The sequence below is a fragment of the Indicator indicator genome, chromosome 21, assembly GCF_027791375.1.
Source record: "Indicator indicator isolate 239-I01 chromosome 21, UM_Iind_1.1, whole genome shotgun sequence".
NCBI lineage: Eukaryota > Metazoa > Chordata > Aves > Piciformes > Indicatoridae > Indicator > Indicator indicator.
The window spans coordinates 8,251,776-8,267,333 of record NC_072030.1 but is presented as its reverse complement, the minus strand read 5'-3'; the positions used below and the strand labels follow the sequence as shown (position 1 = coordinate 8,267,333).

At 38.0% G+C, this 15,558-nt stretch overlaps 1 protein-coding gene across 1 annotated transcript; it reads right to left on the bottom strand.

The window, feature by feature from the left end:
- Positions 1-5,450: 5,450 nt before the first annotated feature.
- PTH (parathyroid hormone) lies at positions 5,451-6,539 on the bottom strand. Its single transcript, XM_054390693.1, has 2 exons — positions 6,454-6,539; positions 5,451-5,712 (listed from the first exon to the last, which is right to left on the bottom strand). The coding sequence occupies exons 1-2, from the start codon at positions 6,537-6,539 to the stop codon at positions 5,451-5,453; spliced, it is 348 nt and encodes a 115-aa protein (XP_054246668.1).
- Between the last annotated feature and the right edge of the window lie 9,019 nt (positions 6,540-15,558).

Genomic DNA, 15,558 nt, shown 5'->3' with positions numbered 1-15,558 from the left:
GATGATGTTTGTTACTAACTCAATAAGCAGTTTCATGACATATCAGCTGTTTACAGTTTTCAAATACAATAGGGACTAAAAGGAAAACTGGACTTCAAGAAGGAATTTAGTGTTTGATAGGGGAGCTTGCTTTAACTTGTCTTTCTTAATCCCCAGTTTCCTTGGCATTAATACACTGGGCAAAAGCTCAAACACAAATGTGCTAAAAAAGCTAAGAATAGCCTCACAAGAACAGCATCATTGGTAGATAGCAATGATAACCACAGGTAGACTGTTAGAGACTACAATGAGGTTTTGAGACAGAAATGGTACAAATCAAGAGGTAATACGCAAAAGGCTTTTGACAGGAACTTTGCATGTCTGAATAAAAAATTCTCTGTGATGTTTTGTAAGAAAAAGACCTACTCAAAGCCAAAACCACACTGACAGACCTGCAAAACAAATACAGTGGCACACGTTTCCTTAACTACAGAGAAATTGTTAAAAAAAAACCCAGCCAGTTTATTTTGACAATACTTGTGTTCAGGCTACAGGACTTAATGGTAACCTACACAAGATGATGCAGAGACAGACTTTTATTTCAGATAAAAGAAAAAAGAGCATGAACTGTCAAATTATGAAATAGGAATAGTGTGAAACCGAGAATCTGATCTGTATTTCTGGATCATCTAATTGAAGTACATGGAATAAAGAAAGAGAGGGTTTTCCAGGGAAAAGATCACCACAGATGAAGCAACAACAGAGATAAGTACTCCTTAAATGAATTCTTGAAGACGATTCATGAAGAAAAAAGGCAAAACAAAAATAAGGAGAAGTGAGATGACAGTCAAAAGGGTACTGAGAAGTCAGGTTTTAGGCATGTACCCCTTTTCTTTATTTTAAACATTTGTAAGCAGCAGCCAGCAGTAGAGAACAATTAAGATGCAATGCTCAATCAATATTTTGTACAAAGGAACCAGACAAGTGACATAAACAAACCTGGAAAAGGTCTGTGATGGAGCTGGATCCAAATTCTGAAAGAAGAGAGTTCTGAAGTGACACATTTGATGAGATTAGAGATAAAAGGCAAAGAGACACAGAAGCAATAGCTAGAAATAAAAGTGAATTGAAAGAAAACTAAGTAATGCTAAGCAACAGTAACACATAATTGTACTATCACAGCTTTATCATATCAGCAATTGATGTTTTCTGCAAGTAAAATATGGTTATGTGGAAAAAGTTTTCTAAAGATAGTGAACTCACTATGAAATCACTTAAGAGGTAAATCAAAGCTTATTTTGTAAAATAAGTATGCCCAGCATTACACCATCGCTGTCAGACAGTCCTAATCAATAATACTGTTTCTGTACAGCCCTCATAGCAACCGTAGGTTTTACCAACACACGTTACACGATTAAAACTCGTATTTCACGTAGTGTTCAGTCTGCTTATGACACTACACATAACACGGTTATCTAGACTCAGAGCCTGAACAATGCTTTTAAAGTGTAACAGCTCTCAGGCGACAGGGAAACCCCAGGCACGGCCCACGAGGCCGGCTGAAGCAATATGAAACGCCCGTGGGCGACTACTGCACCGCTCCGGTGCCTCCCAAGGGTAGGGGCCGCCGTCGCTCGAACGGTACAGCCACGAACAGGCCAGCTCTGCGCAAGACCCAAGAGGGCACAGACCAGGAGCCGCAGCCGAGAACCGAGCCGCAGAGGAACGTCGCCGCCCGCACCCTTCACCGGCTCTGTCGCACCGGCAACGGCCCTGGTCGGGAGAAAACGGCCCGGCAGCCGTGGCATAGGCCACCGCGGAGCGGCGTTTCGCGCTGCCCAACCGGGCCCGGCCCTCAGCAGGCCCCACCGCGCCCCGCCGTCCCCCACTCACCGACGCGGGGCCGCAGACGAGCCACCGTCCCCCGCCGCCACCGGTCGCTGCGCCCAGGCCCGGCAACCGCCGCCGCCACTTCTCGCGAGAGCCGCCCAGCACGCAGCGGAGACGACCGCAGCGCCCAGATCTCACGACATTTGAGGAACAGGGGTGGGATGAGGCGGCTCGAGACGACGCCGTTGCTAGGGGCGGGTCAGAACGCTGAGGGGTGGTTTCTGCAATACTGTCGGCGGCGGGCCCAGCCCGGGGTTGCCTGAGGACTGCCGCCGCCCCGCCTTGGGCCGCGCCGCGGGCAGCTGGCGTGGGCCAGGTGCAATTTCGCCGGGTGGCGCCGCAGAGTGCGCGGCCAAACAGGCGGAGCCTTCGCTGCGGCTGAGGCTGCCGGTGTGAGGGCCTGGGAGGACGCGCTGGAGAGCGAGCGCCGCCCGCCGGCGGGAAGAGCTGCGCTTGGCGGGCTCCCGCCTGCCGCCGCGAAGCGCTGGGCGAAGGTGAGGCAGGCTTTCCACCCCTGGGCCTGCTCTGAAGGGATGGTGGCGAAGCAAGCGCCTTTCCGCTGGAGCTCTATGTTCATACACAAAGTGTTCTAAGGAACAGCCGTTACAGATTTTACATGGCAGCACGTTCTCTGCGCCCAGGCCTGTAGCACAGCCCCACGGTCCTCTGGCACCAGCATCTTATTGTCCCTGACTGACACAGATGAAAAAGCCAAAGAAGGGTATAACACAGTTTACCTGGACAGGCTGGCACCTCTGCTACCTCAACCTTCATCCTAAAACTGATTCTTGACTTAAATACAACTCTAATTTTTGTTTGCACAACCCTATAGGTTACAATCTGCAATGTGATTAGTGGCTTTCATTCCATGATACCCCAGCGGAACTGTGATGTCCCACAGCGTTGGCAGCTTCAGCGTACTGAAGTGACACAGTTGCTATGATGACGCTTAAGCCCTTTGCACACCTCCTGGGGGAAGAATAAACCAGTACCAAGCTCCAGGTGTATTCAGATCTAAAGACAGAATTTATCTGTCTTCTAAGATATGTTGTCATTATTAAATATATGCAGAGCTTGACTTCCATATCATGTGAAAGGACTTTATAACTCTAGGCAATAAGTATATTGAAGCAAATTGGAATTGGTGGACAGTTTGGGAGGAGAAATGGAGAAGATTTTCTGTCAAGACTTTTGAATGTTTATCTGTTCTCCTTTGTGCACTGTGAGGTTGTCTGGTACATATTTTGCTGTAGTTCCACCATGAAGATCTACCACCATGTATGGGGTCTTTTGAGTCTCAAAAAAACCCACTATACTAAGCCCCTGTTTGACCAGTTGACAAATTTACTGTCAGATTCCGGAGAGTGGAACTCTATAGTCAATGCCTCTCATGTGCTTCTTATATAAATTACAGAGTATCCTCCACTTTCAGGGGAAAGATTTACTGAAGATTCAGTGAGTGTTCAGCGCTGGACTTGCCTGATGCATTAGCAAATCTGACTGCTTCAGGCAGGGAACGTTAGGTAAGTTGTACGCCTTGTCCTCATTCAGGAGAGGAGGGAAAGAGTGGGCAGGAGTGCAAAGATTTGTGTCTTTGAAATGCCTGATACAAGACAGAAGCTTTGCTACAATATACAGCAAAACATGAATCTGTTAAACAGATTCTCTTTTCCATCCTTTAACAATAACCACAGAGATAAACCATGCAGTTCTTGAAATCTGCTAGCAGAACAATGACAGCCAAGCAGGCTGCACAAAAGCTGTGAGAATGTGCTAACTAGGTGAGGAGTCAAGATGGTCTGTGCTGTTTAACAGGGAGCTAAGCAGTATCAAAAAGCAATATGTACAGAAGCCAAAGTTAGAAGCAGCCAAGAAAGTCAAATTGCTAGCAAATGTTAGATTATATCAGAAAAGTTACAGCTCAGTCAGTTCTTATGCTTTGAAATAATGTCCAAGAGCTTTTGGTCCATTTTATTTGGTAATACATAAGTGAGACACAGGTACAAAAATGCAATTTTATTTCTTTAAGTTAGCACAGATGTCTGATAAAAGAATAAATAGAAAGTGCACTTTCAGGCCTTGATTCTACAAATAGACAAGAGGCATGGAACCCTTACCTGTGTGCAGAGTGCACCCATGTACACAGGCACATACCTTCTGCTTGCAGCATCAGGGCCTTTACGTTACTAGAAGTATAGCCACGATTATGAACTATGGTTTCCTAGTTACAAGTACCTTTCTAGCCTCCACCAGATTACTTTTATATTTGTAATGATTTATGAGTTTTCTATTAAGTTACCCAAGGTGTGCTAGACATTAAACAAGTAAAAACCAGTATGGGAGTATCCATATAGACACTTTAGCTTTGAAAATTGATATTCGTCTAGATTTGAGTGCTGTCAATGACAAATTGGGAGTCAATTACAATTATTCCTATGGAAAAAACCATTCTTATTAGTCTGAAATGATTGATGGGCCTAAGCACATATGTGCATATACCATTCAAAATAATTTTGTATTTGCTACTTTTTAAAAAATTCACATTCTATTTTTCTTTTTATTTTTTTCCATCCATATTTATGTCTGATTCTTTCTGAGTTTTGCTTAGAGTTTGAATGTATTACAGCTAATGGTTTCTCTTCCAGGCTGATTTCTGCATGTTAATGGTTCTTATTTTGGGATCTGGCAAACTGAGAACCCAACTGCACAAAAAATTGCATATGAAAATTAGTAATTTTATTTATGAGAATCACTGATCTCACAAAAAAAAATACTTACACATCAGGTCTAATGCAACATACAGTAATTCAGAGATAGATAGTTTACAGAGAAAATGAGGGACAAAATTATATATTGGAAGATTTTTGTTTCAGTTGTTAATTGTCTGGTACAGTTCTATAGTTAGGGCCATGGTAAGGGCTTGCTACCATATTTGCTTCCACTGTTTCTGCAGTTAATTATAGGTTATATTTTATACCGAATTTATTTTATCTCATTGTACTTTAACCTTAAGCGTTGCCTCCCTACTTTAATTTTTTTAATGTTTTCTCTCTTTAATCCTAAATGATTATCATGCAGCTTTTGCTAAGTAATTAACATTCAACTGATTTTAGGCCTTGTTCTGAAAATAAAAGTGGTCTTAAGTTTACATATTTTCATTAGTACAAATTTGAACAAAATTTAACCCTAGGCAAAATGATGCCCCATTCTGGAGACAGGTTCTACTGCATTTATTCATTGTTGGTTAACAGTGATTACATGCAAATGTTGCCCATGTAAGAATAGTAAAACTGGTCCTAAATGATTTTTCAACTTTCTTACTTTTTTGGGTTTCTTCTTCTTTTTATGTTGGAAATTTATGATATATTTTAAAAGATACTCAGAAATTAGCAGCAATGGTCATGGGTGGACTGTAAATACATTTTATTAATTGATTATGAAAATCTAACTGAGCGGGGCTATAATCTTGAGTGTGGCCTTTAAACCTTATTGCAGTTTGAATAAATAATAATAAAATGCCCTACTTGATCAATGATATGCAGATACATGCTTACTTAGACATAATGCTCTGGCTTTTTTCATTATGGCTTTGTTTTGAAGACTACATCCATGTAAGCTTTGTCCAGATTGATGGATTTCTTCTGCAAGTGCTCAGGGAGCAGCCTCTGATTTCTTGTCTCACCCAGGACAATATCATCCTTGTTTTGAGGCCTCTGGTTCCGAGTATCCTCAAGGGCACTGTGCACATCTTGCAGTTTCATCTGAAGCCAGTCCTGTCTCTCCACGGTGTGTCGATGCTCTCCAAGATTATGCATTAATTGCATCTCACTCACTGATCTTTTCCTGCATGAAAGAAAAGCAAAAAAAGAGTCTCACAGTGGCCCTTCTTGAATTCTAGATCTTTACTCAAAACCCCAGGCTTGAGAACTTCTGAGAGGTATTTCAACACAGAGGTTTAGAACCCACCTTTCTAGAAATAGCATCTGGAGATGAGGAGGGTGGATGGTGATTTGTTATCAGTAATAGGTGTATTGCTGAGAAGGCATTAAAAATGGGAGGCAGTCCTGTTTTGTGACAATATTTTTTTGCTACACATTTATAATTTATTTTAGCTGTTGTGGATTAGCTTAGGGCTCATAAGGTAGTAGGTAACTGATAAATAAAACTATTGCATTTATTCTGACATAGTTTTTGGTGAGCACTAGAGTTAAGGAAGCATGACTACCTGTGGATTTGTGTCTCAGTTCCAGATAGATTCTCACACAGCAGAAAGGATGTGTAGATCCCCAAAAGTGTCTAACAAGAAATGCAGCTTAACCAGTGGTATTCATAGGAGAACACTTGTCTGATTTTTCTCCCTCTGCTTAGCTGCCTATTTTTGAAAATTATGTAGGAACTCAGAGTACCTGAGATCTCCACAGCTATAACTAGAAGACTGAATTTGGCCAACATGGCCAAAGGGTTTAAAAGCAGGGACAGAAAGACTCGCATGCACATAAACTTATATATGGACAAATAAACCAGATTGTCAATAAGAGCTAAAGTCATCCTCCAGTCTTTGAAAGTGTGTAATAATATACTTACATCATTGGTCTTCCATCAGAGTTTGTAAAAAAGCATATGGCATATAAAATGACTGCAATCCTGGTCAGATTTTTTATAGAAGTCATTTTGTCTACAAAGATAGAAATGAATACATGCATAAAACTCTATTTCAAGGAATTTATGTTAATTCCAAAGAAATTTACTTTAGAAAAAAAAGGTGACGAAAGACATCAGAAAAATTATTTTAAAAAATATTTTTGTTGTGAAATGGATTAGAACAAATAATGCAAATGAGGAATTTATTTCTAAATGTTGCTAATTTTGTGAGCAAGCAGCTTACTCTTACTTGGTAGGCAAGTCTAAGAACTTTGGTCAGCCTTAGGTAGCCGTCTCTTGGATAACTGGGTGAAAGGCACCATATTCTACTACTGTTATTATTGTTGTTGTTGTTGCTATTATTACTAAAAAACCACTTATACTTTATATGCTCCAACTATGTTGAAATACTTGTATATAGCACTGCAAGTGAAAAGTTTTGTTCTTTTGTCTATTTCTTTTGCATATTCTTTCGAATGAAAGGGCTGACACATCTCTTGACAATTTTCCGTAGGGGCATAACTCTACTGAGTTCTGTCATTCCCTGTTTAACTACGTCAGAGAAATCACTACTGAGCCCCTTGGGTTTTCAGTGCTAAACCTGCATTGCCAGTATGAATTATCAACAGAACTGCCACTTGGCATGTATTTGAAAAACATTTATTACTGATGATGCTACAACAGGCAAAAATGAAACAGTTCAAACTGTTTCCAGTTTGGATTTTCAGTGTTGGCAGCCAGAAAAGGCAGCTTTTTGTTACAGCTTAAGAAATTTGCTACAGAGTAGCTGAAACTTAAGAAACAGAAAACTTCACACTGCCATTTTTACAGTATTTTCTGCAGCTTTACTCTAGGTCAGAAAAGCATTTACTAAGTGGAATCTTTCATGATAGTATGAATGTAGTCCTAGCAGTCCATACAACCCAATAATATAAATTCAGGACTTGGATTCACTTCAGGATATTTCTAACTCATTGTCTCACATTTTTTAATTTCACAGCTTTGGTTCGGATAATGAAATAGACTGATCTTTCTAATATTCACTTTATTTTTAAGATAGTCTGTAAATAAGCTAATGTAAAAATGAATAAAGAATCAGTGATAAAGTTTTCTTACTAAGTCTCCTAGAGAAATAAAATAGAGTATACTTACCAGTTAGTATCTTCAACAGATTTCTGGTTTGGGTATATCGGCAGATGACTGTCTCTTGATGTCAAGTATATTGAAAACTACTGAATTGGTTTAGTGAACCCCTTAAATGTAACTTTAAAATAGTGCTTCTAAGTAACTTGGAAGCCCTTTTATTGTCTCAGTTGATGTCACTCTCAACACACACCCTCTTGACCCTCATGTACCCACCCTCAGATGCTTCTGTTAATTTGGCATCTGCAGGGAAAAGAAAAGGTCTCAGCAAAAAAAGAAAGTATCCTGAGCAGCTGTGAAGAACTTTATCTTTTAAAATCAGATTTCTTATTACTTATTTCTTATTATGTGCCCAAGAAAACTTGATCTCTGAAGCTGTTGGTAGGATTTGCAAAGAAAACTTTATATTATTAAATGCAGGCAGGTAAAACTTAAATTAGGCAGTGAGGTTAGTCATCTATAAATGCAAGATAAAAACAAAATACTGAAAAACTAACATCTATAACACTTTTGGGGAATAAGAATAGTCACTTCAGGTCAGATATTAGATTTCTTTGTGAAAGAATATACTGAAAAGGAGCAGAAGCCTCAAGATGATAGAGGATCATGTTTTTTATGAGAAGACTATGGTACTGAAAAGTTGTTAAAATACAGCATTAGTCCATCACTGTTCTTTTATACCTGGACTTATAAATATCCCTGAATCTCTCAAATGCACTAGATAAAATAGAGACATTTCAAGAGGTTGCAATACAAATTAGTACTTTATAAATGTTGGAAAAGACATATCTTTGCCTACATTCTAAAAAGTGTAAATCAGCAATATATTCCCATATGTAAGAAGAAAGGTTATTTTTTGCTGCAAGATATTTTTCCTACATTAGATGCTTCTTCTGAGTTTCAGTGTATTTCTCCAGTTAAAAAAAGTCTACATCTGCATGTTTTAACCATCATTTCGAAGCTATTATTACTTTTACCATGAATGCCTTTTTTATTCTATATACCTGTTGTATTTCACCAAGAGGTAAAAAAAGATATTTTATAATTTATTTATGTATTTTTAATACATATGTAATATATTTGTAATACTTTCAGAATTATTCTGGCAGTTGTCAGTATCCTTCCACCTATAAAAAGAAAGCATACAGAGTTTTATAGGGATGATATGTTTTGTTAGGAGATTTTTATCTGATGTGGCCACTAGGGATGCTAACCTGAAGGCTTTAGTGTCTAAAACTGTACAATAGGCATGACATGCCACAGACAGATTTGAAAAATCTCGATGGAGTTGGTAATGAAAGACTCCAGTTTTTAGATTTTACCATAACAAACTCTTTGACACAAAGCCTCAAGGTAGTATTTTTACAGAGGTGTGGTACTCATATAGAACCTTTAGAATGACAGCAAAATCTTAACTAAAGGACAAGCATTAGAAAAGCTAGTGTCTGTACGCAAAAAAAAAAAAAAACAAACCAACCCAAAAAAAACCCCCATGCTTTCATATAAACTAGCAGGCACTGATAGCAAAAGCTGGCAATAAGCCACTATTAACAATTGCAGAATGAATGATAGCAGACGTGAGCTGCTGATTGTATTCTTGCAGTTGCATCTCGTGCAACACCCATGGAAATCTAGAAGAGATCCCAGGCTGGAGCTTTGCATGAAAAAGCATTAGAGCATGATGTAATGAAAATGTTCAATTCAGTTCACATAACTTACACTGTGATAGCGCAGATACCATTAAACGAGATGTATTTTTAGCTTCTTATTTGCTGCGTAGCTAATCTTTAAAACAATTCTGAAACAGAATTTCTTATCCATTGTCACTTTTATTCAAAGATACTAAGCAGGTTGTATCTAAACCCAAAGATGGCCAACCTTGATGATTTAAAAATATTAACTTGAACAAATACAGAAGGCATTGGAATTGCACTGTTTGCCTTAGATGAGCAAAGACACAAAAATAATAAAAATATAAAATATATACCCTACTATTTGTAAACAAATTGGGCCCATGATGATAAAGAATCTTTAAATTACAGCTCAAAATTATTATAGCTTTATCTGGATATACATTTAAAAAATAACTTACTCGATTTGGATTATTATCCCTGATATCCAGAAATGATGTCATTTGAAAATGCAGCTGATAACAACTTACCCGGTGTAATCTCTATTTCCTAAACTTGGCTTATCAAATGTGGGAATGACAGATAATGGACCAAATTAAGGTAGTTCTTTTACAAATGCTGTAATTGTGTACATTTTTTTGTTCAGACATAGCTTATCCAGTATGTTGCTTAAATAATGTAATGAGGAGATGAAAGTGGTATTGAGCTCTTTTAATGTTTCAGAAAGATGAAGATTCCTGTTCAGATTCAAATTTTTCTCTTTCTTAAACATCTCTTTAAAAATTTCTGATCTCTTTTGGGCATTGCTTAATGGGAAATCCAAACCCAGCAAACAAGGGCTAACACCTGCTGAAATGCTGTTCAGTAGGAGACCTAAGACTACTGAAATTTATAGGCACTACAGTGAAAAAGAAGTATAAACTCTTTGACAGAAAGAAAAAAAAACATTATCTCTTTAACGAAAAGACATTTCATGATCCTTTCTGGGTGTAAGACTGTTTATGAAAATAAAATGTCAAAATATGGTTGAAAAAACACCCAAGTTTCTTAGAAATCACCTTCTACTAATGAGGGTACATTTCTAGTGCCTACAAATGTGGACTGACCAGCAGGAGACAATTTTTGCTTCTCTCAGAATGAGAGAAGGGAAAACAGTGGATTCTGGGTTCCCATATTCTGAATTCTACCAGACAAACGCAACAAATTCAGAAATTGATTGCAAACTGTTCACATATATATTGTATTAATAATACTGAAAGTTCTTTCAATTTGGAATAGGAAGAAGTGAGACTGGATAACTTTTTATGAGATATAGGCTGAAATGCCATAATGCTTAGAAGGTTGTAGTTCAAATTCGTGATCTTCGTGTGTACCAGCAAACTGTCTCAGGCTAAAAACCTTAGAACGTTACAATGGAAATGAGACAGTATAGCACTGTACTCCAGAGTTAGTTATAGTAATGGCTTCTCTATGCCATGAGACATTGTAGGCATCAAACAAGGACATGGCACTTCTGAAGATGAGGGAGCAGGCTGAAGACCTGAAGATGCGGAATCACAGTGTAGGAGGGAAGAGCTTAGCACAGCCTTTTCCTCTGACAAGACTTTTTCTTGATCGCTCAGGGAACTAACCTTCTGTAACCTTCCCTTATAGATTGTACAGATACTTGAATTAACTGTGCATGAAAAAAATCTCTGTTGCTTTGTTTGCAGGTGGTGTGCCACTTACGTTGTATTTGTGCCGTTGAATGTAATCAGACTCCGGTGCTGAAAACAAGCTGAAGGCAAGTAAGTAGTTTTTACAGCCAGGAAGGTGAGCAATGGCCATAGTTCAAAAATTCTGAATTCTTTGTAAGCTCCTTCATATATTCTATTCATTTTGTCAGAGAGAAAAATTATACTGCATCTTCAATTTAACTACATCCTGAGATACGTTACTGGAATATGGTTAGAGGACACAAAGCTTTCTAGAATTACACTCTCATATTTTCACAGATCAATTATGCAATCTGGTCTATTAATATTCCTACAGAATTCTTCATCCTCTTAAAGCTTAAATACCACAATCAGATTGTTTCTGTGCTATTTAGAACAGTAGGCTTCTTCCACTTTGCTTGGCCAGTTGATAGTTCCAGATAAAATGTTTTCTAACTACAACTATGGCTAAGAGAGTATTAGTAGATCATTGAGCAAAGGGACAAAGTTATTGGTGACACACTGGATGATTGGTGAGGCAACCTTTCTAAATGTGTCCAAGGAATGTTTCTGCCTTGACACAATGAAGAGTCAAAGTAACAGTCAGTAGACTCTTTAGAGCTTCGTTTGATTGACAAGATTTGTGGCTTTTCAAATACCACAGCAGCATGTTTGGTAATATATGTAAGCAATATTGGGTATCTTCAGGTATTTTTTGAGTTCTTGAAGTTTTGACCACATACTAGTTTCCAATTAGATACAAACCAGCAGAGATTTATGTGAAAAATCCAAAGATGGTCTATTAGAGTTTTAGTTTGTGTCCATGAACTTCATGCAAAGTGTTTTCAGCATCTACTGGCAAATATGAATTTGGAACTAATTGCTTGCCAGTGTATTTTTAGTTACATAAAATCTTTCATCTGCGAATCTTACTGATTCCTTGTTTCTGAATCTCACTGATTTCTTTTCAAGGAAAGTATATACTGATGGTGTTTCTTTCTAGATTATAGACATTTAAGCAAAGACAGATTAAATGCAAACATCATTGAAAAAATATTAGGGAGAAAACAGAACCTGGTAGGTTCTAGTCCTAGACACCTGACTTTTAGTACACTTGCTTAACTTAGGAGATAAACTGGACATTGTAATGATCCAGATTATTTCTAGAGTTTTCATTGATTAGGTGAAACGTATACAATGCCTGAGTGCACACCCCCTTTTGCTCTCAGTGTAACAGCCTTATCTAACAGAGCTATCCAATTTATCGTGGCATTTCTCTGTTGCCCTATCATGGGCATGCCAGTCTTCGATGATATGATCATGAATGTATGAGTGTTTGCTCTCTGCATGCCACCCTATAGTATGACTGCATAGAATTTCACATAGCATTACATGACTGTTTTGAGTCCTAAATGGAGAGCCCTGCTTACCTCATCTCTCTCTCATGAGAAGAATCTGAAGCTTGATGAAACAGCCCAGAGCAGCCTGGAGGAATGCTAAAATGGCTGTTAAGGAAAGTCAGGAAGATGAGGCACCTCTTAGCCTCTACAGAGACATATTTCAGTGGTCAGTAACAAAAATGCTGTTGTGCATCATGAACAGTAAGAAAAGCCATGGTTAGTTTCAACACGTACATATTGGCACATTTTTGAGATACAGTTACTGAATTCTGAAGTAAATCTACGAGAATTTGTGGAGTTGTGTGTGAATTCTAAGTTATACTTCAGATTTAAAAGTTCTAGTAAATGTTTAGAGTCATTTACAGGATATTAGCTCTCATGACACCAAAATGCCACGCTGTCAATGCTTTGCTGAATTCATTGCTATAATGAACAATACCAGTACTTTATGACACTTTTCAGTAGATAGGAAGCTGGTACACTACTCAAAACTGCTGCTGAATTTTACATTTTTGGGATCAATACCACTTCAAGACGTGGTTTAATGACCATGGTGGTTTTAGGTCAATGGTTGGACTTGATGATCTTAGAGATCTTTTCCAAAAAAAACATTTATATGAAATGGAGTTATGCATATGCACATGCACATGCACATGTATATAGAGTCATATATAGGCCAGAGTACTCATTGACCTGTTAGTGGCTCTAAATACTTTGTACAGGCTTGAGTTTCCTTGTGCAGTGTATTTTGGTCATCCTTGAAACCTGCATGGTACCTCTGACAAGCCGCACAAGGAGACTAGTTCTGAGAGCACAAGTAATCCCAGAGGGAAATGACACTGAAACAGCAGTGAGTCTAAAATCCACCCCGCCTCCTTTTCCAGTCTAAAGAACCTCACTCAAGCCTTCAGGATTCAGGAACCTTCTCTTCAGCATACAGACTGTGCACATTCTGTAAGATCATCCTTTTAAAAGCAATATGACATCTACTAATGAAGGCTTAAGTAATTAGCATCTGCTTGATCCTGAAAGTAGGAGGTAGGGAGCAGCAGGTATCTACAAGTATCAAGTTTGACCTAACAAAACCATCATAAGAATGGATGTGCTAGCTGTGCATAAAATAACCATGAAGACTCAGGATGATACAAGATGGAACAATGAAGATCTGCATGTTTTATGCAGGTAACCACATATTTTTCTGTCCTTTCAACTGGAAAGACGTTTCAAGTTCATCTTCCCATATTTTTTGCAGTCACTGCAGATGAGCAGATAGCATCCAAGTAAGCAATCTGGAGTTTGATAAAATCTCGTGGGAATGATGAGTATGGTTTATAAATTAATGATGACATCTTAGACCTTTCCTTCAATCCAGTGAATGTCCTGAAAAAATATTATTCCAGAGTGAGCTAAAAAACTTGAAAACAGAAAAATGACAAGAAAAAAACCACCAACAACTTGTTTTATTTGAGTTTTGAAAGAAAATATTATGCTAGGTGCAATGCAAACATGCAAGAAGATGCAGATCCCCTAATAATACTGTCAATAAGTGGAAAAAAACCAACAAACAACTTTATACTTTTCCCATATTTGCTTTATTTAATCCATCCTTTTCACTAAATTACTATCCAGATTATTAATAGCTGCCAGAATCAAATTATTGAATTAATAATTTTATTTTTCAGAACTCAAAAGACATTTTAAATACATACATTTTATTTGCATTGTATGCATATTTTAAATTATTCTAAGCTGACCAGTAATTTTCTCAAAATTAATTTTTCTTCTTAGACCTTCCTGAAATATCAGTATTAACATGAAATTCTTATAGTAATTCTTATGATCTTGTTCATCAAGAAGTCTAGCACCTTACATGAATTTTGAACATCAGTCACTTCCTGCCCTACTTCTTACTTTTTTTTCCTGATTAGATTTGACAGTGTAGTCTATGAGGAAATGCACTTTATGGTATGACGTTTGGGTCTCACTGCTCAACAGTTATGTGCTTTTATTTCTTTGTTGCTCTGTGTTTCAGTCTCTATGCTGAGCCAGTGAGATTCTAGTCAGTACGGCTCTTCTGAATCTTCCTTGCTGGCATACATATTTATCCTTTCTCACAAAGCTATACAGACTAATTTAGTTTATTTTTTTTTCCAGCTAAACTATTTATCTCTGCTTAGCTTTGGGTAAAATCTGTTCCTAAGATGTATTTCTTCTTCCATATGAAATTCATGCTCTGCATCTTAATTTTCTAGGCTTTTTGTAGAAGGCCTAGATCCACACTTCGGTGCACTGCACATTGTAATTTTTCTCTATGCAATTTGGGCCACTATATGGACAAATAACCATTTGCTTAGCTTGCACTGTGTGAGAATGATAATTTAGATCTCTCATTTTCTGCTACCCTTTGTTTTACACTGTGATCTCCCTATCTCATAGGACAGACTAGTGAAGGTAAGAATGAACCAATTCTGCCTAAGCAAGTGATTTCATCTTCTGTGCTTCCTAGTTCTTATTAAAATGGTCACCCCTATATACATATCTTGTCTCTAAATTGTTTTCTTCAGTGGTACCTCCTATGCTGGGAGCAGGCTCTTCTCCATTTGCCAGGGAACTTTCCTCCTCTTGTCTATTTGCCCTTTTCTTACTGCCCACTATCAAAACAATTGTCTGTTTTTCAGTAACTAAGACAACAATAACTATATATGTGCACATATTTTTATATAAAAAGGCAGAATCTGTAAGAAGCAGCCCAAACTTACACTATTGTACTATAAACTGTTCCTTCGCTTCCTGTAAGTTGGTCAGTTCTGCAAGACCTCAAGACTGTGAACTCCTTGAGTATGCATTGTATTTTTTCATTAATTCTTATGCACAGTTAACATCCTGGAGCAGTAACAGTGGGCTTCATAGTTTCATAGTTATCCCATAAATGCATCTTAGAAAACAGGGAATCATGTAAAGGAAGGATTCTGAGCCAGCATGCCTAGTAGCCTTGTGAAATTTAAAATCAAAATAACTTAGGCAATTATTGTATTATCTTTCCCAAAATTAGTGCCCCTTCTCCTCTTTTATACACTGAGAAAGTCCTTTAAAAGGAGTCTCTGCATGTCTTGGTAGTACAGATGACCTGAAAAACAAAAGCATGGTCTGAAGCTAATAAGAAATAGGGCATACTAATGT

Coding starts and splice junctions, on each gene's coding strand:
- PTH (XM_054390693.1), bottom strand. CDS start 6,539: ATGACTTCTATAAAAAATCTGACCAGGATTGCAGTCATTTTATATGCC. Junction 5,713..6,453: donor TCTGATGGAAGACCAATGAT/GTAAGTATATTA, acceptor TCTTTCATGCAG/GAAAAGATCAGTGAGTGAGA.